This window comes from Maniola jurtina, chromosome 27 (assembly GCF_905333055.1).
Source record: "Maniola jurtina chromosome 27, ilManJurt1.1, whole genome shotgun sequence".
Lineage (NCBI taxonomy): Eukaryota > Metazoa > Arthropoda > Insecta > Lepidoptera > Nymphalidae > Maniola > Maniola jurtina.
Window position 1 is genome coordinate 2435625 of NC_060055.1, and position 27839 is coordinate 2463463.

The 27839-nt window shown below is 35.7% G+C and overlaps 1 protein-coding gene across 5 annotated transcripts in view; it reads right to left on the reverse strand.

Moving 5' to 3' along the window:
* Positions 1 to 27839, reverse strand: part of LOC123878985 (PTB domain-containing adapter protein ced-6) — a 77024-nt gene that overhangs the window by 20337 nt on the left and 28848 nt on the right. The window contains exon 1 of one of the 5 annotated variants that reach the window (XM_045926435.1): positions 1493 to 1719. The exons of the other annotated variants lie outside the window; for them this stretch is intronic. Within the exon in view, the coding sequence (XP_045782391.1) occupies positions 1493 to 1530 (38 nt within the window). The 5' untranslated portion in view covers positions 1531 to 1719. Of the gene's footprint in view, positions 1 to 1492; positions 1720 to 27839 lie in introns of those variants that run through there. 5 annotated transcript variants of the gene reach the window in all.

The window sequence follows — 27839 nt, forward strand, 5'->3', positions numbered from 1 at the left end:
TAATTTCTTAAAATGGACCCTTTATATAAACCTATGAGGATGATATTGCCATTGTCGCAATTAAAATACCATAAGCCTACGTTGTCGTATTAGTTTACAAATTGCGAAAAACCAAATTAAAGGAGATCATTATTTTTGGGCCTTTTCTGAAAGTGCCGGCCAACGAAAAAAAATGGTACGGATCGCTAGAACTAGCCATTTGGAGTAATAGTTAATATGGCATAAAAGTTGTAGGATTGCTCTGAACCAAGTTATACAAGGTCGAAGATTCGTCATTTTCATACATTTTATAGATTTTTAAAAGTGCTGGGAAACATAAAATAATGTTAGATATTGCTAGAACTAATGATTTGAAGCAATTGTCATTATGACCCGAAGGCTGTGGGGCCATTATATGTCGTGTTATACAAGTTATACAAAAAATTAATATACTTTGTATAATTAATTGTAACCGATTTTATGATTTTGTTACTGTTCTGATTGTTTTATACGAATTTGAATACACGTACAATTATTTTCAAAAATCAAAATGCCCTAATTGTGTATAAATGGCCAATTTTTTCGAATCTAATTATATTTTTAGATAATTTTGTTCTTTGCCTTCATAAAGGACACAAGATAAAGTTGAAAATTAAAACCCGACTGCGATCGTCTTAATAAACGCCGAAATATTATAGTAAAATTGTTTTTCTGTCGCTTGGTATATTTTAATGTTACATTTATAAACTTACATGAGCTCAGAATTTTCTCCTCTTTCATTTGACATCCCACTCGATACAATAGCAAAAAAATTTTTTGGAGGAAACTTTTTTGATGTAACATCCATTAGGTGATTTTTTTTGTATAAATTTAGCCTATGTTACCCGGACCTTTACAACGAATCAGTTGACACCTCATTCATCAAAATCGGCCCAGTAGTTTAGGCACTACGGTAAAACACGCAGAATCTGGATACAAACATTCATACATACATACATACATAGACTGCTAAAATCATAACCTTTTTTTGGCTTTACCGCAGTCGGGTAAAAAAGAACTAGGATTAGATATATATTTACTACATCCCTGATTATGAGTCATGAATTCATGAACTCATGGAATAGAATAGAATAGAATAGAATACATTTTTATTCAAATAAACTTTTACAAGTGCTTTTGAATCGTCAAATAATTTACCACTGGTTCGGAATGCTGTTCCTACCGAGAAGAACCAGCAAGAAACTCGGCGGTTGCTCTTTTCAATTGTTCAATTTACAATAATATTCTATACTACACAAGCAATTGCAGACCCGCGCATTGCTGGAGCGAGTCAAATCCATGCCTTTTTATCATTTACATAATCTTCGATTGTGTAATATGCTTTTGCCAGGAGCATACTTTTAATGACATATCTGGGAGAGAACCTCCGCCATATCCTTTCCTATTCACAAGTCATTCTATTCTAGTAATATCCCAAGAATATACCAGGATAACATAACCAAGGAGAGTTTACCTTTGCACTAATTCCAAGCGCAGTTCATCCGCAAGCATGTTCTATGAATTCAACACCGCAGAAAAAACGACTTTATTATTTAGACCACAAAGTCTAAGTTTGTTTAAGAATAACACGCGGTAAAATATCTTGATACGGTAATTAATAATCAACTTTATTTTCAGAGGAGTACGGTGGAAGTTTGTACGGCGGTTGCAAGAGTTGTGACGTTTTGAAATTGAAACGTACACAAGTTTCGTACTTAGTACGGACTGATACGGCAGGCGGTAGACACACTGATGCAAACGTTCATTCACACTTGAAACGAGTTAGTGACGTACCATGTTTGGCTTATCGATAAATTATGTCCATTATTTTAGTGGTAGGCAAACATTGTCGGTTTTGCGTCATGTCATTATGTTTAAATACTCGTATTTATTAATGTTTTGGTGGAATAATAAAAATATAGGTTAAGGTTTTTATAGGATTTAGAACGGGTTTATTTGTAAAAGACAATTTGCACAGTTCCATGAAGCTAACATACTAATAGATATGAAATCAACCTTAAATTAAAGGTTTTATACGTGTGTATTAAGCAATTTTCAGTGTCCAAACGCCATAATAAATGACGTTTTTCTTTTTTTCCATAAAAACACCTGTGCAAGCGCGTGCTTTTTTATTTTCGTCAATATTTTATGTTTTAAATTAAGAATTTGTATGCACTACCAGTACATTAATATGGTAAATAATTAAGCTTCTTATTTATGTAGGTATTATGTAGGTGTTTAAGTACATAAGTATGGAATGTCAATATTTTTTGAATCCTAGTTTTTATGATAGTAAGATTAATTAAATAAAAGCTACTGTTTAATTAAAAACAGGATTTAACTATTATTTAATAAAAATTCACAAGTATGCTTTATAATATTGTGATTATGACGTATTTCACACATTTGATGATTGATTAGATTCTAGTAGGTACCTATAATATGTATAGAATTATTAAATTCTGACGACTTCTTTGATTTCATTTAGGTTTTTTAAAAATCCCGTGTGAACTCGTTGATTTTTTTTTTGAGTTTTGTTTAAAAACTTGCCTATGTTCGTCTCTCGGAAGCTATTTCGTACTTAATTTCATCAAAGTTGGTTAAACCGATAGAAGAAAGGTAACATAACATAAAGACAGAGACGTGCAAACTTTCGCATTTATAATATTATGGGTTATGTAAACCCTACTTGTGCAAAACCAGGCCGAATAAGCTAGTTTATCTAAATAATTTCCTTACAATATATAAAATATTTGCCAATAAAAACAAAAACAGAGATATAATCACAACGAATAAGACAAGGCCGTGGGAAAACTATCGATAGTCTACAATTATTCAATGTTTAATCAATGACGCAACCATGTGCGAAAGTAAGCGCTTGAATTTGGTTTAGGAGGCTTCGGTCGTGGCTAGTTGTCTTGCGGCAAATAAAAAGCATAACACGAAAAACATAAATAAGATAATACTTAGTTACATTGTTTAAGGTCATGACCGTATAACATAGCAATTCTTTAGTATAATTTAATGCGGTAAGCTTGCAGATCATTCTTTATTATTCGACTTAGCCTAAATCTGTATATATTAAAGGAAAAGCTGACTGACTGACTGACTGATTTATTAGCGCACAACTCAAACTACTGGATCAATTGGGCTGAAAATTGGCATGCATATAGCTATTATGATGCAGACATCTGCTAAGAAATGATTTTTGAAAATTCAATTCCTAAGGAGTTAAAACAGGGGTTTGAAATTTGTGTTGTCATCGCGGACAAAGTCGCAGACATTAGGTAGTAAGCTAGTAATATACCTACATAGAAACAAATGTTTTGAGAGGAAATTCGAATGAATGTTGAAGGAATTTAGTTTGTTAAGTTATAAGGGAACATGAACTTAGAAACATAGACGGCATCACCATCGTTTGACTTTGCCGTAGTCGGGTCAATCCATAGGTCACTGGTTCAAATCCAGTTCGAAGGACCATGTGCAGAGCAGCAGTAACTGTATTTCTAATATTGCTGGGTGGTGATGGAAGGCAGTTCAAATCAAAATTCACTTATTTTAAACACACTTTAATTAATACATCCAGATAACGCGGCGGTCAGTGAGAGAAGAGGCTGAAGATTCACATTGTGTGAACCCCTAACAATATTGCCATTTTTAATACAATTTTAATGTTGCACGCAACATCGGGTGTTATCGATAGTCGATGTTTTGACGTTTGCGTAACGCCTGCACAAAAGTGAGACTGGGTTATTCGCCAAGCTATCCTCTGGCAGGAAAACTAGTGATAAGCAGAAACCACAGTTTGCACTGTACCAAACGTGGCCAAACCCAGATTTGATTTATCTATGAATTTCTGGGTGTAGGTATACAAGATTAATTAATTAATTACAAATTTTGTACAATCTACTTAATAATTCGTACTGAAATCTATAAAAAAACTTAAATATAAATAAAACTAAAAAAGTTTTTTTTAAATAAAAATTAAAATAAATTACTTACTTAAATGAAATCTAAAACCTCCACCACAACCGCAGTGACGCACTGTATCTTTTTTTTTAATTTATTTATTTAAAGACATACAAAAAAAAACCTTACGCAATATATCTCGCCAAACTGCGTCGCAGTAAAACTAAACCTAAAATCCTGGTGGTATTGCCTCTTTGGATGGCCAAACTAATTCTTTGTCCAAGGTAGCTAAGAAATCTAGGGTTCCCGGTCGACTCGATAAAAACCTCAAAAAGAGCTTATGCCCATGGCCCTAAGGCCCCCACGCCGCAAAACCTATATTTTGATACTAGCTGATACCCGCGACTTCGTTTGCGTGGATGAAGGTTTTTTAAAATTCCCGTGGGAATTCTTTGATTTTCCGGGATAAAAAGTAGCATATGTGCTAATCCAGGGTATAACCTATTGCCATTCTAAATTTCAGCCCAATCCGTCCAGTAGTTTTTGCGTGAAGGAGTAACAAACATACACACACACACACATACAACCTTTCTCCTTTATAATATTAGTGTGATTCTATGAAGTGAGGGTTTCATGAGAAAGCAAGAAACGTTAAAATCGCGGGGAAAACTAGTGTAATATGCAAAGTTTTGCAATTTTCGGAAGTTTTTTATCTCAAAAACCTAAAATACTTTTACATTAATACTTTTATATTATTATTTATTTTATACTTTTATATTTATATTATTTATGGATACTTATTTATTTATATATTCATCTCGATCAGTTTGTTTTTAAAATTCTGGTATTTAAACAGTTTTATGAATATAAAATGCCGCTATGTTAATGACCTATCATTCAACTGCGCAGATTGCAAGAAAAATGTGGACACATAAAAATATCGCAACAAGATAAAGTTGAAAACTAAAACCCTGCGATCGTCTTAATAAACGGTGAAATATAAGAGTAAATTGTTTTTCTATCGCTTAATATATTTTAGTGTTGTTGCACATTTATATTCATAAGTTCAGAATTTTCTCCTCTTTCATTTGACATCCCACTCGATACAATAGCAAAAAAAATTGGAGATCCACTTTTCTTGATGTAACATCCGTTAGTTCAATTTTTTTCGTATAAAATATAGCATATTATGTCACCCGGGCCTTTACAACGAATCAACTGACACCTCATTCATCAAAATCGGCCCAGTAGTTATGCACTACGGTGGAACACACAGAATCTAGATACAAACATACATACATACTTACATACATAAATACAGACATACACTGCTAAAATCATAACCCTTCCTTATGGCTTTGCCGCAATTGGGTAATAAGAAGACCTGGTGTAAGTTATTAAGTATGTGACTTTGTAATAAAAGTTAATTTTACAAAATTCTATTAGGCAATAAAATCCTATTAACAAATACTAATCGAACTTCTTTCTTTCTGAAATTAGTTTGTATGGTTACTTTGGATCTATCGATAAAAACTATAAATGAACAAGTGTAAATTAAAAATTTATGACACCCCCGACAAGTAAAGGTTACAGTAACTAGTAAAGAACTGATAACTTTCAAACGGCTAAACCGATTTTCTTGGATTATAGCTGCTGAGAACACTCTCGATCAAGCCACCTTTCAAACAAAAACTAAATTAAAATCGTTTCATTAGTTTAGGAGCTACGATGCCACAGACAGATACACAGATACACACGTCAAACTTATAACACACCCCTTTTTGGGTCGGGGGTTAAAATATAAGTACAATTACTACATATTTCTCCATAAATATCACCATCCACAATATCATATTTTTATTGTGATTATCGATACAATTTTAAAAATTATTATTAAGAGGAAAACCATTGCGAATGACATAGACGATTTCACCTTCAAACTAGCAATTTTGACATGTCATGACCCTCTATTGACAATTAATCAAGCAGACATTTCAATCTGCGAAATTTACGCGGACTTTTAGTATTTTGACGTAGGAGGGTAAAAGATCCAGTACATGAACGAATAAGGACTACCCTGACATTGACCTAAAATTAAGGTATATGAGAATCGTTCTATAACTAATTTTTATATTTTGTGTGTCTGTACACAGTAGGTAAACACTCTTAAATTATTTAAATATCAAAAAATCAAATAAAATGCGTGGTATTAATTATTATAAATTATTTTATTTAAGAAAAGGATAAATTGCCAGAAAATGAACTGGGAATTTCAGTGAATGAACGAACTCTATCTAGTGCATAAACTCTCGATTCCTATTAATAAATAAATTCTTAAATATATTTTCGGCTTGGAATTCAAAAAAAATTGACAGATTTTCACAGTTTTTGACTTATTGTATATTTTTTCTACATTTTGCGCGATAAATCAAACACTATTTTACATAATAATAATAAATAAAACCTGTTTTAGAATGTATAATAGAGCCCTTTCATATGATATTATCCCCTTTGATATAGTTATCTTAGGTTGAAAGTCACCTAAATTTTCTGGAAAACAGTCTAAATGATTACAGAGAAAATGAAACTTAATGCCCATGTTGCACCCAAGTCGCTGGAAGTGCAACATCAGCTGCTGAATGTTTTGAGAGTAGAGAACAATATACCGTAACACATGTTATCAGATTTGTTCCTTTGAGCCGAGAAGCCACATGTTCTGATGCTTTTTAGACAATCTAAGATCTCTCATTAAGTGGTCCAAATCATTTTGATTGAATAGTCTAAGTTGAGATGTAAAACATCGTCACTACCTTCTGAAAGTTCTTGAAGTAGATTGGAGGTACTGGGTTGGGGCTGAGGTACAGATTTATCACCAGAAGTCAGAATCGTTCTAATTGTAGACTGCAAGTTACAATAGAGTCGCTTGGAACAATTTTTTTGCTGTTTCTTCTGGTTATATTCACAATGCAGAAATAATAATCATCATGGTGTTTAGATGGTTCGCGCCAAATTATAAGACTATTTTTAGTAAAAGTAGGGTCTATTCTTATTATTTTTTTGTGATGCTAAATATTGATTTTGAACGAAATCTGTCAATTAACAAAGAATTTCAAAATGGCGTCGACTTTTTTAAATTTTGGTAACAGTTTCCTTTTTTGTGATCCCAGGGAGCTTTAAATATCGATTTTGAACGAAATCGGTCAATTAACAAAGAATTTCAAAATGGCGTCGACTTTTTTAAATTTTGGTAACAGTTTCCTTTTTTGTGATGCCAGGGAGCTCTAAATATTGATTTTGAACGAAATCGGTCAATTAACAAAGAATTTCAAAATGGCGTCGACTTTTTTAAATTTTGGTAACAGTTTCCTTTTTTGTGATCCCAGGGAGCTTTAAATATCGATTTTGAACGAAATCGGTCAATTAACAAAGAATTTCAAAATGGCGTCGACTTTTTTAAATTTTGGTAACAGTTTCTTATTTTGTGATGCCAGGGAGCTCTAAATATCGATTTTGTACGAAATCGGTCAATTAACAAAGAATTTCAAAATGGCGTCGACTTTTTTAAATTTTGGTAACAGTTTCTTATTTTGTGATCCCAGGGAGCTCTAAATATCGATTTTGAACGAAATTGGTCAATTAACAAAGAATTTCAAAATGGCGTCGACTTTTTTAAATTTTGATAACAGTTTCCTGTTTTGTGATCCCAGGGAGCTCTAAATATCGATTTTGAACGAAATCGGTGAATTGACAAAGAATTACAAAATGGCGTCGACTTTTTAAAATTTTGGTAACAGTTTCTTATTTTGTGATCCCAGGGAGCTCTAAATATCGATTTTGAACGAAATTGGTCAATTAACAAAGAATTTCAAAATGGCGTCGACTTTTTTAAATTTTGGTAACAGTTTCTTATTTTGTGATCCCAGGGAGCTCTAAATATCGATTTTGAACGAAATCGGTCAATTAACAAAGAATTTCAAAATGGCGTCGACTTTTTTAAATTTTGATAACAGTTTCCTGTTTTGTGATCCCAGGGAGCTCTAAATATCGATTTTGAACGAAATCGGTGAATTGACAAAGAATTACAAAATGGCGTCAACTTTTTTAAATTTTGGTAACAGTTTCTTATTTTGTGATCCCAGGGAGCTCTAAATATCGATTTTGAACGAAATCGGTCAATTAACAAAGAATTTCAAAATGGCGTCGACTTTTTTAAATTTTGGTAACAGTTTCTTATTTTGTGATCCCAGGGAGCTCTAAATATCGATTTTGAACGGAATCGGTCAATTAACCAAAGAATTTCAAAATGGCGCCAACTGTTTTAAATTTTGGTAACAATTTCCTGTTTTGTGATCCTAGGGATCCTCAGATATTGATTTTGAACAAAATCTATGACAGTTCAAAAAAATAGATTTTAAACACTATTTAAATTATTATCATTAACATTAAATTAAATGAAAACACGACGCGCGACGTGTACTGCAGCCCCTGAGCTTGAGCACAGGCCGAGCCGGTATAAACCGATTTCTCTCCGTACGCGACGTAGCGCCTGTGCTCACGCACACACGCGCCTCAAGCTTGTAGTAGTGTACCTATCGTAGCGCGCTTGTATGAAGCTTTGACTCTGTTCGCTACTCATGTGGTTATACAACGCAATACCACACTCACAAACACTCGTACAAACATACAGACAAGTATATACTCACACACACTCACACACACACACACACATGGACGCACACGCACTTTTGAACGGTTTGAACGGAACACGGTTTTGAAATTGAAATTGAAAACAGTGTAAGAATTTGTAAGAAAATATTTAAAAAAGGTATATCAGCCGGTTTTTTATTCCAGCTCTTAATACATGTAAAAACGTCCAATCTGTTCATTTACTCGAGCCTTTACCCTAGTACCTAATTATATCGACCGCCCCATATCAAAACAAAGTAAATGTCATTTTTCCGAAAATCGTTTTATGTCATAAGCCTAACTTTCATAGTATGTCCCGTTGTATTGTAAGGACACCCACATTAAAGTAAAATTAAAAGCTAGTAAGTCGCTTTGACCTCTGTCTTTCTGTCCGTCTGTCCGTCTGTCGTGTCTGTCAAGAAAACCTATAGGGTATTTCCCGTTAACCTAGAATTATGGGCAGGTAGATAGGTCTCAACTCTCATAGCCCAAGTAAAGGAATAAATCTGAAAACAAATTTCGTGATTCTAGATCAACGGGAAGTACTGTATAGGTTTTCTTTACGGACGGACGGACAAACGGACAGACAACAAAGTGATCCTTTAAGAGCTCCGTTTTTCATTTTGAGGTACGGAACCCTAAAAAAGAAAATGATGCAATGTAATGAATAAATGTGTAGGCAAGTCTTCACACTAAAATATTTAAACCCCTTTAATTTAAAAACTGTCATAGCCTAGTGGTTAGAACGTCCGCCTCCTAATCGAAGGTCGGGGGTTCGATCCTGGAATCACGTTCTACTAACTTTTCAGTTATGTGCGTTTTAAGCAATTTAATATCACTTGCTTTAACGGCGAAGGAAAACATCGTGAGGAAACCTGCATACCTGCAAGTTTTCCATGTTCTCGAGGGTGTGTGAAGTATGCCATTCCGCATTGGACCAGCGTTGTAGACTATTCTATTCTTTTGAATTTAAGCCGCTTACTAGGTTTTGATTTGAGAAAGCTGGAATGCCAGATTTGACATTAATTGACAAAATTGAGAGACCTAAGCTTGTATAAGAACACAGAAGTGTCATAATTCGTGTTCACTTTGCCTAACGTCTCTCAGAGAGCAGAGAGAGATTTAAACTGTTTCTTATAATCACTGGCCATATTTCAAATGCGAAAGTGTGTTTGTTGGTTTAATATTTAATCACACTGCAACGGAGCAACCAGTCGACGTGGTTTTTTGCATGGATACATTTAAAGACCTAGAGACTGACATCTCTCTCCGCATCGTATTCTTTATTGCTGAGGGTTGTGACCTCTTACCATTATTCCTACATCTAATGGTAGGTTTTCTTGGGATAATAATGTGGTGGATTCAAAGAGCCTACGGAACTCGACTAGAAAAACGAGATTTTGACTCTTAGGTTTAACGGTTATGAATTATTATCAGTGATATAATTTATTAGCGCTGCCAGGTAAAATGACATTTATCTCAGAAAATCAAAGAGTTTCCACGAGATTTTTTCCAAGGTTGCGCTACTAAGTACATATATTATGAAGAGGAAAGGTTTGTTTATTTGTTATCGATAAACTCTGAAACTACTGAACTACTTGCACTAAAGACATAATCATCAACATCAACCGACAGACGTCCACAGTGAATATAGGTCTTTAATAGGGTCTTCCACATGCTACGGGTTTGCGCCGCCTGAATCTTTGCGCTTGCGCTTGACGACAATCATGCTTTAAAGAAAGCAGTGATGAGGTCCAAGTAGGAGCACGCTTACCTAGAAGATGCCTATTCACTCTTGGCTTTCAGGTATCTAAGGTATATATGGCAGGAAACACGGCCCCCGAAATGGCGTTCCAACCTTTAGGCTCTCCCCATTGCCCGCAGCATGAATCTGAGCTTTCTTATGAGACCCATGGTTATATTATGTACATATAATATCTCATAAGAAAGCTCTAACACACAATCCAGCTAAGTAAGTCCAATTTCGAAAAAAGCTAGCTAGCCGACAAATCTAACTCAGGCAGCCTTCGGGAATCTTCGAGATGTCTCTCGTCCAAAATTCCTCAATGCTTGAAGACCAGTCTTTGAATAGTGCATATTGTCAGTGATGAAATATGGATCCGAAATATAGGTCTTTTTTTTGTACACAGGAAATGCCTGACGCATACCCCTCCGTCATGTGGGGCTTGCACCAAACTTGCACTACTACGAAATCCATTTCGGAACACGGCACCCGGGACGAGGCGCGCTATCTCCTAGAAAACATAGGTATAATACCTATTTAGAACACTTACTATCTGTCATCATAATCTATGACAACCTCCGAGTATTTACCTGGTAAAACCGTAACTTTAGAATCAAATTTAGTATATAAGCAGGCTTCATTTAGAAATGAAAAAATCCCTATTTTATTTTTCAACGATTATAAACACAACTTTCATTCAAAAATAATAAGCTTAAATTCATTTTAAATAATATTTTGCGACGAAATGACGCGCGCAGTCCGCCCGTCATGAGAGTCCAGTGGACACTGAATTCCATAGAGCGCCTGCAAGAAAATAAATAGCACAGGAAGTTTTTTAGTTAGTTTTAAATTATTTAAGAAATGAAAAACATTTAGTATAAAACTAACAATTAAAATTGATTGCTAAACCTAAACATATCATTTTCTGGAGGTTGGCTTCAAAGTGTCAAGATGTTAAAGAAAATTTTTACAGAACAAGTTGCGAACAGCAATGTTTTCAACTTGTTTTTTTTTATTTATTGGGATAATGTATACAAAATTAAAAGAAGTACTTATAATCTTCACAAACTGAAGTTTTTAATTGCATGTATTTAATAGCTGTTAATGCTTTAGAAAAATAAACAATTCACTTCAAAGTACAGCTTTTTTGCGATTTGTCAAATAGCCATAGTCTTAATATACACAACCTTAACTAATTTCTATTTTTAGATGTTAATTGTATTCATTATTTATGTATTTTGGAATACATAGTTTGTTATTATATTATGAACACCTGTGCATACAGTAAATAAATAATAATATATTATTATCAGGTAAATAGGTATATTATATTTTATGTTACATACCTATATATTTTTATTAACCCCCGACCCAAAAAGAGGAGTGTTATAAGTTTGACGTGTGTATCTGTCTGTGGCATCGTAGCTCCTAAACTAATGAACCGATTTTAATTTAGTTCTTTTGTTTGAAAGGTGGCTCGATCGAGAGTGTTCTTAGCTATAATCCAAAAAAATCGGTTCAGCCGTTTGAAAGTTATCAGCTCTTTTCTAGTTACTGTAATCTTCACTTATTATCGGGGGTGTTATAAATTTTTAATTTACACTTTTTGGGTCGGGGGTTAAAAATGGCGGTTATTATTCGCTTTTTAGATATGCAGACTGAAAAAGATGCGGTGCAAACTGCAAACTGCACTTGGGATTTTATACTTTACCTACCTACCTGTTTTCGGATAAAATCTAGATACAGGATTTTACCTGTAATTTAATAATTTAATTCTAGCTAAGCTTTGATTTAAAAAAAACATATAAAAACATTATTCTCAGAAGCAATATGAACTCTGTGACGTGATTAATGTACGGTCGGCAAATAAATAGACAGAAGTCCAATTTTAATTTAATCGATTTTAGCTCTTATTTATACTACTGTAAAGATCAATATAGAGTGGCGTATTTATTATATATTATGTATTTATTTATAGACATAGGTATGTTTTTGTTTATGTGTTAAGAGGAAGGAAAACGTCTGAAGAATCTTTTGGCTGTTTTTGCTCGTTTTAATTAAGAATTGACAAAAAGTGATGTTTGTCGTTTTAATAAAAACCGGCCAAGTGCGAGTCAGACTCGCGCACCGAGGGTTCCGTACTCGGGTATTTTTTCGACATTAGGCACGATAACTCAAAAACTTTTATGCATAAAAATAAATAAAAATCTGTTTTAGAATGTACAGGTTAAGCCCTTTCATATGATACCCCACTTGGTATAGTTATCTAACTTTGAAAATTGAAACATATTTTTTTTAATAATGTTACCACAAATTCACGGTTACCGGATTTATTCCTTTACTTGTGCTATAAGACCTAACTACCTGCCAAACATGATTCTAGGTCAACAGGAAGTACCCTATAGGTTTTCTTGACAGATACGACAGACGGACAGACGGACAGCCAGACAGACAACAAAGTGATCCTATAAGGGTTCCATTTTTCCTTTTGGGGTATGGACTATGGAACCCAAAGTAACGACAACTACCTAAATCCCATACGCTTCTAAACTTCTAAAGTAGGTACTAGTACAGACTTTCAGAATTTCATAACCAAACCCAAAATGCAACGAAATGTCATGAACTCCATATCTCCTAAGCATTCCATATAAGTCAGTATGACTCACAAGGTCTAAAATAAAACACGAACTAAAATAAACCTTAAAATCTAGATCTTTAGACATAATATCGCTTGCTTGTATTTATACACTGGAAGATAGTTAAAAGTTTAACGTAGTTTATGTAAAATGTACTTTCAATTAAAGGGATATAGGGTTCAAAATTGATTGTAGTTCAAATGTGTATTGTTTGAAAATACTAGTCGAATCGTGAGTAGGCACACCCCGGTTCGCAGGTTTGATTTTCGAGGATGTCATGATAAATATCTGTATCCATACTAATATTATAAATGCGAAATTGTGTTTGTCTGTCTGCTAGGTCGCTTTCCATAGCCCATCTGTTTAAGACCTCGCTTACACTAAAACCAAAAAACCTAAGATTTCAAGCTGGAAATTCCTCATCTTAGGAAAGACTTTCACATGATTGATTACTTTCACATAAAGCAATCCTTCGTATTGACATTTAATGTATCATATTTACAAAAACTATTTTATTTATTTTGTAGTGATCAATCTCCCGCACCTAATTTTAAAAATTAACAGACTCAACTTTGATTGAACTCAAAAATCATCTGATTTACTGGGAAAAAAACCGGCCAAGTGCGAGTCAGACTCGCGCACCGAGCGTTCCGTACTCAGCTATTTTTTCCGACAGTTTGCACGATAAATCAAATTTTTATTTTTTTTAAGTATGCATAAAAATAAATAAGAATCTGTTTTAGAATATACAGGTAAAGCCCTTTTATATGATACCCCACTTGGTATAGTTAACTTATGAAAATTGAAACACATTTTAATTTTTTTTAATGATGTAACCAAGGATTCATTCCTTTACTTGGGCTATAAGACCTACCTACCTGCCAAACATGAGTCTAGGTCAACGGGAGTAATGCATGCTTTTGGAACTTGAGGAATAAAATATATCTTCAAACCGAAAAAAAAACCAAGAATAATTTAAGTATAAAAACTAAGTGCCAGAAGTAGATTTTACTTCCCTGTTAGTTTAATTAACTAAGAAATAGAAACTTATTTTCAAAGATTAATTTTATTTATCAAATTAAAGATACGAAGGATATTCATTAAAGCTAAGTTTAGCTTAACAGAAATAGAAACTTATTTTAGACTTTAACTTGTTTGTAACTTGCATACCTTACTAGAACTCCTCATGCATGTCACTTGGTGATTCATACTTGAGGAATTCTCCGAGACTCGAACCCGGGTATACAATGCAGTAAAGCCTTGGTCATACGATACGCACGGCGGCAGCGGCGCGCGGCATTGTCATCCGCGTCTTTCCATTTTGAGTTATAGTGCAGTGATGAGCGCTGTGGTTTTATAAATGTGACGTCCCAGGTTCAATTCCCAGGAATTCGTTATTTCTAAAGTGTTCTCTCTGGTCTGATCTGGTTTTGAGCTTCTGGTTTTAATTAATTATTAATTAGCGTCATTATCTTACAAATTCCACCAGGTACCCAGGAGCTGACGAAGTTTCCAGAGAATAAATACATTTTTAGCATTGTAAGAAAGTGAAAATCAAGTAAGCTAAAGTACAAATTTAAAGACCTTCGTACGCTAAAAAGTTATCCACAGGTTTAAACACACAGTTTTTTGACGCAACTCTATCTATCAAAGCTTCTATAAATATCTTTGAAAAGAGCAGCCGCCGAGTTTCTTGCTGGTTCTTCTCGGTAAGAACGCCGCGATTCAAAAGTACTTGTAAAAGTTTAATTGAATTATATTTTTTTTCTAGGAGCAGCGTTTGCAGTTTCCGTCGCGCATTTTGATTGCCCATGCCTTTAAGGTGTTTTATAACCGAGATTGTTATTCCTAATGCATATTCAGCAAGTATTCACGTGGTGATCACATAAGAAGACTCCATAGCCCAGTGATAGAAAGTATGGACAAATCGAATGGTCGCAAATTCGACATCGTAAAATCTCTGTCAAGGTGTTTTAAGGTCTGGTCAGGTGGGAGGCTTCGGCCGTGGCTAGACACCATACTACCTGCAAAGCCGTGCCGCCAGCGTTCGGTACGATGCCGTGTAGAAACCAAAGGGGTATGGGCTTAATGAAACTGCCATACTCCTTCCAGGTTAGCCCGCTTCCATCTTAGACTGCATCATCACTTACCACAAGGTGAGATTGCAGTCAAGAGCTAACTTGTATTTCAATAAAAAGGCTACTTTTAACCCGGAAAAGCAGTTCCCACGGGATTTTTAAAAGCCTAAATCGCAGAAGAATTCGCGTCATAGCCAGTTAAAATTAAATAACTTGTGAATTCTAGACAGCTTGAAACAATATACACAGGAACTTACCTAGATAGATATTTTCGGCAACCTTTCACTGGACCGTGAGTTGTGACTAGTGCATTAAAACCTCTCTAAAGTCTAGATTCTATTATAAAGGAAGTCCTTGATATCTTGTTTCCTTAATTTTCGTTCTTAAACAAGTGTAAATTAAAAATTTATAACACCCTCGACAAGTGAAGGTTACAGTAACTAGAAAAGAGCTGATTAACTTTCGGCTGAATCGATTTTCTTGGATTATAGCTAAGGACACACTCGATCAAGCCACCTTTCAAACAAAAAAAAACTAAATTAAAATCAATCGCAGTTTTGGGGATGATAATGTGTTGGACTTGGACCTAACTTGAGACTAACAGATTCTTCCATATTCAGCTTATCTAAGTTCAATATTGGTAGGGTTGCCACCTGCCACTTCTTGCTCTATGGGTTACCAGCATCAAAAATACGCATTTTAGATTTTTTACGAGAGACAGTGTTTTACATCGATATTTTTTTTTATACTTATTGTTTGAAGAATCATCTTTTAAAAGTATTTTCCACCTTCACAGTATCAATATTGAGTCGTTTCGGCTTCGTGGGTATTGGTCCACGCATTGCCGAAAATATTTTTTCTACTAGATAATCTCCAGCCAGCTCTGGCTGAATTTGTGAGAGCTTTATTTACCCCGTATTTTATTTCCGCAATATCGAGTTTCTGTATTATCATACCCTGAAATACGGGATAGCCCGTAAAATACGGGACATCTGGCAATCCTAAATATACGTCCATAATAATATTACAATTTACAATATTACTACTAAATTGTTACTAGGTACGTAAAAGTATTTTTCTTAGTTCGGTATCTTTGTTTAACGAGTAGAATATTATTACGTAATAATACAAGAGGTTAATAGTGATAATATATTATGATAATAACTGGAATTCGGTCCTTCAAGGTCCAGACATATATTTGCCAAGATCAATATTAAGAAAATATATAGGTATCACTAAATATATTAATAATAATCATAGAAGACCGTAATGTCTCAAACCGGTATTTTCTCACTGTAGCAATCTAAAGCTTATTAACAGGGCTCTCTCCGTCACTCGTTTCATACAATCGTAGTTTCAATTTCATTTGAATATTAAGCAACCAAAGTTAATTAATTATTTTTGCAGACATATTCTAGAAACTAATATCTGTGCCTGTGGTGTTTTAGTTTTTTCTAAAAATATGTAGTTTTAAAATTACAGGGGCTCAAAGATTTGTATGAAAATTTTTAAGACCGCGTAACTTTGAAACCGAATATTTTAATAGAAATTTGGAAAACCACAGACATAGACATTAGTTTCTAAAATATGTCTGCAAAATTTCATGGACTTTGGTTGCTTAATATTCAAATGAAATTGGAACTACGATTGTATGAAACGAGTGACGGAGAGAGCCCTCTTAAACAAAATTTGAAATCTCTATTTTAGGACATAACCGGTATTATAACCGCAAGCCAATAACTGTGTTGCAAAATTGACTTAACTATGTACCTATCCAGTTATTGCACAATTAACTTTATTTTTAAGATTGTAAAGTGTAGAATTAACTAAGCATTTCGTTAGTATTAAATATTTTACTTTAATACTTTTGAAGGTAGATAATGTTTTGAAGGTGAATTCTCAGAATCTGAATCATCATTTCGGCTTTTACATAATAATCTATACATATTATGATAATATGCTTACCAACTAACTTGACAAACGTTCAACTCGGATATTACTTACGCACTAATCCGATCTCTGATGCAAATCCAAGCTACTTATTCAGTGGACATGTTGACATATCTACTCGTATGTCATATGTCCGATTTGAATCCGAGGCACTTCCAAGATATTCTCACAGATGATGGAGAGAACTCAGATGACGGAGTTAGTGAGTAAGCTACCATAGAAAAACTCGCGCCTCGGTACGTAATTTCACGGATTCAGATCGGGTGTAGTGTGTAATCGCCCTCATCCGTCAGAATATCTAGGATGTGCCTAAGAATCAAATCTGATATTATATAACGTAGACATGTCAAAGTCCAAAGATGTCCACTGCAATTGCTTGGATTTGGATCAAAGATCGGATTAGTGCGGCGTAAGCAATATCCGAATTCGGTCCGAGTTATTATAACGAGTTAATATAAGATATTTTCACGGATTCGGATCGGATGAGTGCGTAATCGCTCTTATAAAGGATTTCCATTTTCCAGAAACTCTATTCGAGTGAAATCCGGGTGCCTTAGCTAGTCTATCATATTACGTAAATTATAATACAGTCGGTACCCTACATATATAATTCGGCTGATTCTGATAGCCTTCGACCTTATTATGTCTGTTTTAGATAAATTATAAGTTTACTAGTTCACTAGGTTAGATAACGCAGCATCTATTTTGATTCGCACACAAATCGTTAATTGAACCAGATAATTAAAGTCATAAAGTTCACTAATTTAAATTTAATAGATAACAAAGTCTATATTATAATGTATACAGACGTACGAGGAAGTGTCTGTACTTTTTTCGACCCTTATTTTGTTTTGAGAAGATTCATCATCATCTGCCTGTGGACTTCCACTGTTGGACATATGCCACCCGGTCCTCAGCCTTCCTCATCCAGCCACTTTCCGCCAGTCTCTTTATATCGTCAGTCCATCGTGCTGGAGGGCGACCCACACTACGCTTGCTTATACGCGGTCTCCACTCAAGGACTTTCCGTCTCCAACGGCCATCGCCTCTACGACAGGCATGGCCTGTCCACTGCCCTTACAGTATCTTTTATATCGTAAGCATTCACTAAAAAAAGATTCTTGTTAATTACATTCTTAAGGCTGGTAAATAGAGGTTGAAACTTGAAAGTTAGTCTATCATTTTTCAGTTTATATCATGAAAATGGAAAGGGCATTTAACTTAATTTAATTAAGAGGGTTTTTAGAAATTCCACTAACTAAAGCTAGATATTGTAATGGGTTGTAATTTACTGGCTGCAGTAAAATTCATTTATTTACTTATTACTAGCTGATGCCCGCGACTTCGTCCGCATGGATATAGATTTTAAAAATCCAGTAGGAACTCTCTAATTTTTCGTGATAAAAAGTAGCCTATGTGTTAATCCAGGGTACAATCTAGATCTCCATTCAAAACAGCCAAATCCGTTCAGTAGTTTTTGCGTGAAAGAGTAACTAACATACAAACATACACACAAACTTTCGCTTTACAATATTAGTGTGATTAAGGTGTGATTAGTAAATTTTAGGTTGCAGGGTTCAAAACCCTCTCTTATAAAACCCTAGCTTTTTAGAAAAACTAAAGTTAAAAACTTTATTTAATAATAATGATAATAATAAATAGGCTTTATTGCTTTCTTATAGCTAGTGTGTAGTGACATAAACATGTGTTATAAGTACATTAAATCTATAAAAATAAAAACTAACAATTAGCAATAGGCCGCAAACTCAGCATGGCCGAGCATTGATGGCAATGCTCAGCGCTGGTTTTCAGTTTGCTCCAAAAAAAAATATTTAAACTTTATTAAACTTTAGTTTCTCTAAGTGCGAGTCTAAACTTAGGCATCGTTTAGTACTTGCCTAATCTTATATCAGTTTAGCAAGTCCACACACTCCCATTGACTGAGGAGTGAGGAGTGTATTTATAGTCGAGCGTCCTTATCACTTGAACCGTCCCGTTTGTACCAGCCACGCGAGATTGGTACAAATTGACCTGAATATTGGACCATAGACTGCGGCCTCGACCGTTGCGCAATACTGTTTAGCACGTGAGAGTTATAGTGGACAGGTTATCCCTTAACATCCGTTTTCAATATTCAATCTATCTCTTTTTATTCTTAATTACTTAAAAACTTTTTTTTGTAATCAACAATAAGAGTTTTTTATATAAAATAAATTTAAATTTAATTAAAACCAAAAAATAAATAAAAATAATTAAATCAAACTAAATTAAATCTAAAACCTCATCGAGACTACCGCACCGAGGCATTATGTACCCAAGATGCTTACCCCTTTGGATGGCCAAACTAATTCTATGCCAAAGGTAGCTGCCAGCTCTCGGGTCCCCTGTTGACTCGATAACCCTTTTTAAAATTTCTTCAAAAAGAGCTCGAGCTCCCGGGCCCCACGGCCTCAAGGACTCCACGCCAAGACGCACAAATATGAAGCTCCCATCGAGGTTTTCATATCTGCGCCTCTTGGTGCTCGGCGCTGGTGGCCGCTGCACCAGTTGTTTATTATAGGTAATAAAGAAAAAAAACTAGCCCTTATCAGTAGATAAATTACTTAGCAACGTTATCACAGTTCACAACAGTTCAGGAACTTCTAATAGAACGCCAAGGCTTCGACGTTACTAGCAGGTGTCAAAATGTTAGTAGATTTGACGCAGGTAGCCCTATGTTTCTATGATTTCACGCCTAAACTATGAAATACTGGCATGTGACGTCACAATGATTTGACGTGCTTTTTTCAGTTTAATCGATAATTTAAGATGGTCATTACAGAAGCGAACAAAGGACGTGGATTTTACGTGTTTTGGAAGACCCTCTATTTAATAAATAATCACTGAGAAATAAATTATTTTTGATATAGGAAAATACCGTTATGGCATATCGTCGATTCAGGATAAAACCCAGAGTTATCTCAATCTAGTTCACTCTGACGTCGTTGTGTCAAAAAGAACATACAATTTTTGACAAAATAACAACGTTCATTATGTAACTTATCTACAGATTATGAACTTTTAGTTGCAGTTATTAATTTATTAACTACTATAGGTACAAATTGATGGATTGTTTAATGAAAAAATTGAATGGAAGTACCCATCCGGTTTCGCATTCAGAGCTGCCCACATGATAATGAGTTGTTCCATTAATAATATTGGTATTGTAAAATTTTGCACTTTGAAAATAATAATAGTATTTTTCTCGTATTTTTCTTGGCTGACTAAATAGTTGGTTTTTAGTCATTCATATTCAATACGGATGCCATCAATAGATCCCATATTTTACATGCTGTCACAAAAAAAATACCCAATTATTCTTGAGGTTCTTGACGGCCTTTTTCAGTTGAATCTGTTTTCCAAACTGGTGGTAGAGTCTAAGACGTAGCATAAGCATCTCAAGTTGTCCTATAGGTTGTAAATTTACCCTTGGTTACATTAACCGACGCCTAACCTTTTATTTACTTTATTTTATTAATAAATTAAAAAAATATATATGTGTAGAAGTGTTAACCGTGTACTAAGGTTTGCATATTTAGTTTTTTAATCTATTGTGATGTATTTATGATGTGAATGGAGTGTTAACTATGATATTGGTAAGTTTGAAAGGGGCGTGTATAGCCTGCCAAACTGTGTTAGATTTATTATTTTGTGTTTATCCTGTGTTACCGGGACTAAACTGTGTATATATTTAATATTTGATAGTAAAGACATTTTTCAAACAAATCAAACAAACTTTATTTTATTTTGTTTTCATAAAATAAATAAAATAACCTTGTAACATGCTTGTAACTTGGATAAATTATAATACTTAATTAATTATGATTATTTATCATTAAAAAGAAATTCATAAGCAAATTCTGAACGAATCGCTGCTTATACAGTACTAAAAACCCAATTTCTGAACGCTTAGTAATGCAAAGATCCGTAACAAGTACAAGATGGCGGATCGCGCGCGAAAACGGCTTACCGTTTGAGGTTAAAAGTGAAAGAAATCCATTGTTATGAACCTGGGAACTGTCGCCGCGCCGTGTTAGATTCGAGGTAAACGGCCCAGCGGCTGGTACTTACCTAATAATAACAAAGATTTTATGTCTAACAAGCTGACACACGTAGGGTGAAATTTTTGAAAATTCTTAATGACAGTATGTACCCTATATGCGGAAAAAAGATAGTAAGAATAGTGCTCACTCTGTTACGTAATCCAAACAAATAATAGAGGCAAAAACCTCAAAGAACCTTAGATGTGCTTGACAAAATCAGTACATAAGGAGCAGGATTGCCAGATGCCCCGTATTTTACGGGTTACTCCGTATTTCAGGGTATGATAACACAGAAACCCGTAATTGGGTAAATAAAATACGGAGAAAATAAAGCTCCCGTATTTTTTACAAATTCAGTCGGAGCTGGCGTGTGAAACCAAACACTTTTGTCCATATATTTTTGTTTTACTCATTTGTGTCACAAAATAAAGGGCTTTCAAATGCTGTTTCTTCAAACAATAAGTAGATATTAAAAAATATATATGTAAAACACTGTCTCCCGTAAAAAAATCAAACCCCGTATTTTTTGTAAGCCCGTAAATCAAGAAGTGGCAGGTGGCAACCCTAATAAGGAGTACTTTTGTTAGCATAACCTGTAAATCTTAGTGGGATTTTAATAAATGAGATGTAGTTAATTGAGCCATCTGAGTCTCAAACACATATTATGGGCGCCATAAAAAGTCTATTATAATGGAAATTACATACATACATAAACACATCAGGACATCATCAGGAAAATTAAGTCTTTACTCTTTATGAATCTTAATATAGTGTGATCACACTAATATTATAAAGCCGAAAGTTTGTATGTTTGTGCGTGTGTGTGTGTGTATGTTTGTTACTCCTTCACGCAAAAACCACTGGACGGATTTGGCTGAAATTCGGAATGGAGATAGGTAATATCCTGGATTAGCACATACGCTACTTTTTAGCCCGGAAAACCAAAGAGTTCCCACGGGATTTCGAAAAACCTAAATCCACGCGGACGAAGTCGCGGGCGTCAGCTAGTTTTAATATAAGACTTATTTAAGATTATTATTATTATAAGATTAGCTGATGCCCGCAACTTCGTTCACTTGGATAGAGGTTTTTTAAATCCCGTGGGAACTCGTTAATTTTCCGGGATAAAAATTAGCCTATGTGTTAATCTATCTCCTTTCCAAATTTCAGCCAAATCCGTCCAGTAGTTTTTGCGTGAAAGAGTAACAAACATACACACATACACAAACTTTCGCCTTTATAATATTAGTGTGGTAAGAAACTTAAACAAGTGCGACTCCGACTCGCCGACGAAGGGTTCCGTTTCCGTACCATGGTACAAGAAATAAACCTTTTTCAATATTTCAAAATTTTCATGATGGGCATTTTGAGATCATTATATTTGTTGTTATAGATTAAGAAACATATTATGTACATTGTACATTCTGTGAAAATTTCAGCTACCTATTACGGTTCACGAGATACAGTCCGTTGACAGACAGGCGGACGGATGGACGGACAGCGGAGGATTGGTAACAGGGTTCCGTTAGCACCCATTCGGTATGGAACTCTAATAATCATGATTTTATCTAAGATTGAATTAAAGCTGAGTTGAGTATTTCCAGGATTTGGCTTATTCTATCCTTTTACTGTTCGCCATCTCTGTCTGTCTGGAACTTTGTGAAAAGGATAGCATAATGAGCCTTGTAATTTAACTAAACTACAGTTTACAATAGTATCGGGAAATCAACATCAATGTCAAATGCATGACACTAAAATTTACCTTCGAATCGAATTTTCATTGTCATATTCATTACATAACAGTAAATACCAATGTATAAACACCTTAAATACTTTATTCATTTTAAAATCAACCTTAACACAACCTTATAAGGGTTAGTTTTGAAGTAATATTAGCGTGTGGTTATGACGTTATGTAGTTAAGTGGCACATAACAATTATAAAGGCAGTGTTTATTTTTGCTGTTAGCGTCTCTTGACATGCGAATAATGCAATGGCCTAGACACGGATTGAGTTTAATGTTCAGTCGCTGAGAATCTGAGAATGAATTGTGGCGTGTATTAACTCCATATGTGCAAACGGCACTGCCTACTCTATATCAGTATCTCAACCCCTTAGAGCCTTTGCACACCACGTTTTTTAAACGCGCCTTTGACGCGCATTTGTAGCGATACAGTCGCGATACGCACGCGAGTCAGACGCAGCCTGTAGACTTTTGTACACCTGTATAAATTCTAACACGCGTTGGAATCGATACAGACGCGCGTGTGTAGCGATACAGATGCAATGCAAACGCGCGTGTGTAGCGATACAAACGACAACAAACTGCTCTGTAGGATAAAAGCACCGTCGACGCACGTTTCTAAAACGCGCGTCAACGGCGCGTTTAAAAAACGTGGTGTGCAAAGGCCCTTAAACCACTTAAGAGTCCGCTTCATGGAAGCGGTAACTCGTTGGCGGGTGGAGCCTTAAATAGTGCTGTTTCCATAGAAGACGGAAACAACGTTATTTGTGCATATCACTCTTTCCATCTAACCGCATCTCACCCTGAGAGAGGCCAGGTGAATAGATTTTATTTGAGACTAGCCGATGCCCGCGACTTCGCCCGCGTGGATTTAGGTTTTTGAAATCCCGTGGAAACCCTTTGATTTTCCGGAATAAAATGTAGCCTATGTACTAATCCAGGATATTATCTATCTCCATTCCGAATTTCAGCCAAATCCGTCCAGTAGTTTTTGCGTGAAGGAGTAACAAACATACACACACACACACACACACACACTAGGAAAAGAAATAAATTATTTCCTACACCCAAGATATGATGTTCATAATTATGTACGGAACCGTAAACGAGCGAGGCCCGATTCGCGCTTGGCTGGTTTTATATATTTAGCTAGCCAGTAGGCATTAGATAAACGAGTAGTTACTTACCTACACCTCTACAACTAAGTTAGCAATTTTAAAGTGACGTAAGAAAAGACGTAATCGGACTTCGAGGAAGTATTGTAGAAAAACCTAGCACGTACTTCAGATAGTTTTTGTTGCTAGGATCAGTCAAAAAAAACACTAGCTATCCATACTAATATTATAAATGCGAAAGTGCCTGTCTGCTACCTTTTGACGGCCCAACAGCGTAACGGATTCTGGCGAAAGGTACAGGGTTAGCTTATATCCCGGGGACGGACATAGGCTACTTTTTATCCCGGAAAATCAAAGAGTTCCCGCGGGATTCCTAAAGACTCATCCACTTAACCGATTTGTATGAAATTTGGTACCGAAGTAGCTTGCGTGATGCGTCCCTGTTATCGAAATAGGCAACTTTTTATCCCGGAAAATCAAACAGTTCCCACAGGACCTATAAAAATCTAAATCCACGCGGACGAAGTACCTATCTAAGGTATAGGCTATCTTAATCTTGAATCTTGAATCTACCTGCCTTTCATGATTCTAGGTCAACGGAAAGTATCCTATAGGTTTTCTTGACACACACGACGGACACGACAGACAGACAGACAAACAAAAAGTGATCCTTAAGGGTTCCGTTTTTCCTTTTGAGGTACGGAACCCTAAAAATAACCATATTATTTCCAAAAACATTCATTATGCTTTATCATAGTTACCTACTTTTAATGATAGGTTATTATCATCAGCACGAATTTTAGTGTTTCTTTAGACAGAAATGGAAAATTAATTCTAGAGTTTTTCTCTTTTCATGGAAAATCCTAATTTGTTAGTTGAATATTGTGGTTAAATTAACTTTGATTTTGACACCATTACCCTTGACAAGGTTTTATAACGTCTAACTGAATTTTGTAAAAAAATAGGTTTTGAAACATGTATTTTTTACATTATTCCGGAACCTATTAACTCAGGTAAACTATTAGCAAGCTGAAGTGGCAGTGGGCAGACCATGCCTGTCGTAGAGGCGATGGCCGTTGGAGCCGGAAAGTCCTTGAGTGGAGACCGCGTGCAAGCGTAGTGTGGGACGCTCTCCAGCACGATGGACCGACGATATAAAGGGGCTGGCGGGGAGTGGCTGGATGAGGAAGGCTGAGGACCGGGTGTGGTGGCGCTCTATAGGGAAGGCCTATGTCCAACAGTGGACGTCCACAGGCTGATGATGATTCAGGTACCTATATTTTCGCTGAATATTTTGAGATTCATTAAGTACAATATTATGATATTGCAATTGCTAGGATCAGTTTAAAAATAACCATATTGTATTTCCTAAAACATTCATTATGCTTTATTATAGTTACTTTTAATGATAGGTTAATATCATTAGCGCGAATTCTAGTGTTTCTTTTGACAGAAATGAAAACTAATTTTGGAGTTTTTCTCTTTTCATGGAAAATCCTAATTCATTGTTGGATATTGTGGGTAAATTAACTTTGATTTTGACACCATTACCCTTGACAAGTTTAAACACAATTTTTTATTTTGTACATTATTTTATATCCATAGTAATATTATAAATGCGAAAGTGTGTCTGTCTGTCCGCTACGTCTTCACGGCCCAACTGATGAACCTATATTAATGAAAGGTACAGACATGGGATACATCCCGTGTAAGGACATGGCTACTTTTTATCCCGGAAAATCAAAGAGTTCCTACGGGATTTTAAAAAACCGAAATCCACGCCGGCAAAGCCGCGGGTATCCACTAGTTCAATATACATTATACTTATTATATATACAAGAGATTCCCACGGCTTCGCCTGCCTTGATTTAGGGTTTTAATATCCCATGGGAACTCTTCTTTCTGGGATAAAAAGTAGCCTATGTCCGTCCTCGGGATGGAAGCTATCTCTACTTTCGTCAAAATCGCTAAAACAGATGGGCCGTGAAAAGCGAGCAGACAGACAAACAGACAGGCACACTTTCGCATTTATAATATTAGTATGGATTTGTATGTGCATTGTGCAGTCAGCAACAAGCGATTAAAGGTGAACGCACACTTGTCCGAGCCGAACGCGTCGAACGAGTCGAACGAAACGAATTTTAGAATTTTTCGATTCCCGATTCGGCGCGGGGAAGTGTGCGAGGTTTCATGAGATTTCATACACAGAATTCTAAAATTCGTTTCGTTCGACTCGGATAAGTGTGTGTTCACCTTTATATTATACGGGTGCAAACCTATCTCTGTTGCTGACTGTACCTAAGTATGGCAATGTTTACTAAATTAAATTATACTTTATAGGCTTATATACACTGTACCCCATCAAATGTAGTGGAACTAACTACTAGGCTAGGGCTGCCATACGTCCCGGTACACCGGGACGTGTCCCGGTCTGAAGCGTTGTGTCCCGGTCTGAAGCGTTCTGTCCCGGTGTCCCGGTCAGTAAGTTAGTGGTCTGTTTGGTGTTAGGGCGTTTGTCTACCGCCACCATCAACGAGACGGCCGGCAGCGAGAAACAAATAATGGTTGGGGTCCAAACCCGCCCCGAAATTCCATACAAAGAGAAATCACACTAATATTATAAAGGAGAAAGTTTGTATGTGTGTGTGTGTGTGTATGTTTGTTACTCCTTCACGCAAAAACTACTGGACGGATTGGGCTGAAATTTAGAATGCAGATAGATTATACTCTGGATTAGCACATAGGCTACTTTTTATCCCGGAAAATCAAAGAGTTCCCACGGGAATTCTAAAAAACCTACATCCACGCGAACGAAGTCGCGGGTATCAACTAGTTGTTTCTATTTTAGAAACACAGTTGCGTATGGATGGATGTCCCGGTTGTCCTTTCAGCATTTATGGCAGCCCTATACTAGGCTTATACCCAGTCGACCCACTTTATACACTCAAGTTAGCTAGAAAGTGCAATTTCTACTTGATATCGTATGATTGATATCTATCTTACTACTACAACTTGACTAACTTGTATAAGAGCAGTATTTATTTTTAGCTACTAGACATGTCTCTTCTCGATTTTAGTCAAGAATTAGTTTTAGATTTTAGTTATTTTTAACCCCTTACCCAAAAAGAGTGGTGTTATAAGTTTGACGTGTGTATCTGTCTGTGGCATCGTAGCTCCTAAACTAATGAACCGATTTTAATTTAGTTTTTTTTGTTTGAAAGGCGGCTTGACCGAGAGTGTTCTCAGCTATAATCCAAGAAAATCGGTTCAGCCGTTTGAAAGTTATCAGCTCTTTTCTAGTTACTGTAACCTTCACTTGTCGGGGGTGTTATAAATTTTTAATTTACACGTGTTATTATTTTTGAACATATGTCATGTATTTTGCTGGATGTAAAAGTTAGGAGGTAAGTAGTTTGATTGCCATCTCGACCTGTCGCGTACTATACTTGATATCACATCATTTACATCTTACTTCTACAACCACAGAACTCTAAATAAAATGATAGAAATGGTATCAGGGTGCTTATCGCTTGGCTGTGTAGTTTAACAGCTACAGTGTGATGGTAAAGGCGCATTTTCACTAGGCGACATGTCGCAGATACTTGTCGCTCGACATTCACGTAGTTGTCTCTGTAAAAGTTGTGGGACAATGTCCCGCGACATATGACTCGTTCTCATTGGCCAGTCGTGACCAGTATGTCGTCCGAGGAAGTAGTGCTGTTCAGTGCACTGGAACACAAAGCGACACACGTTCTCACCACTCAAAGCCTGCCCGGCGATTGTCGAGGGACACGAAGGTCGCGCGCGTCGACGCTCGCAGACCATCGACTAGCGACAAGTTGCGCGACACGTAAATGTCCCAAGCGACGTCGGACGA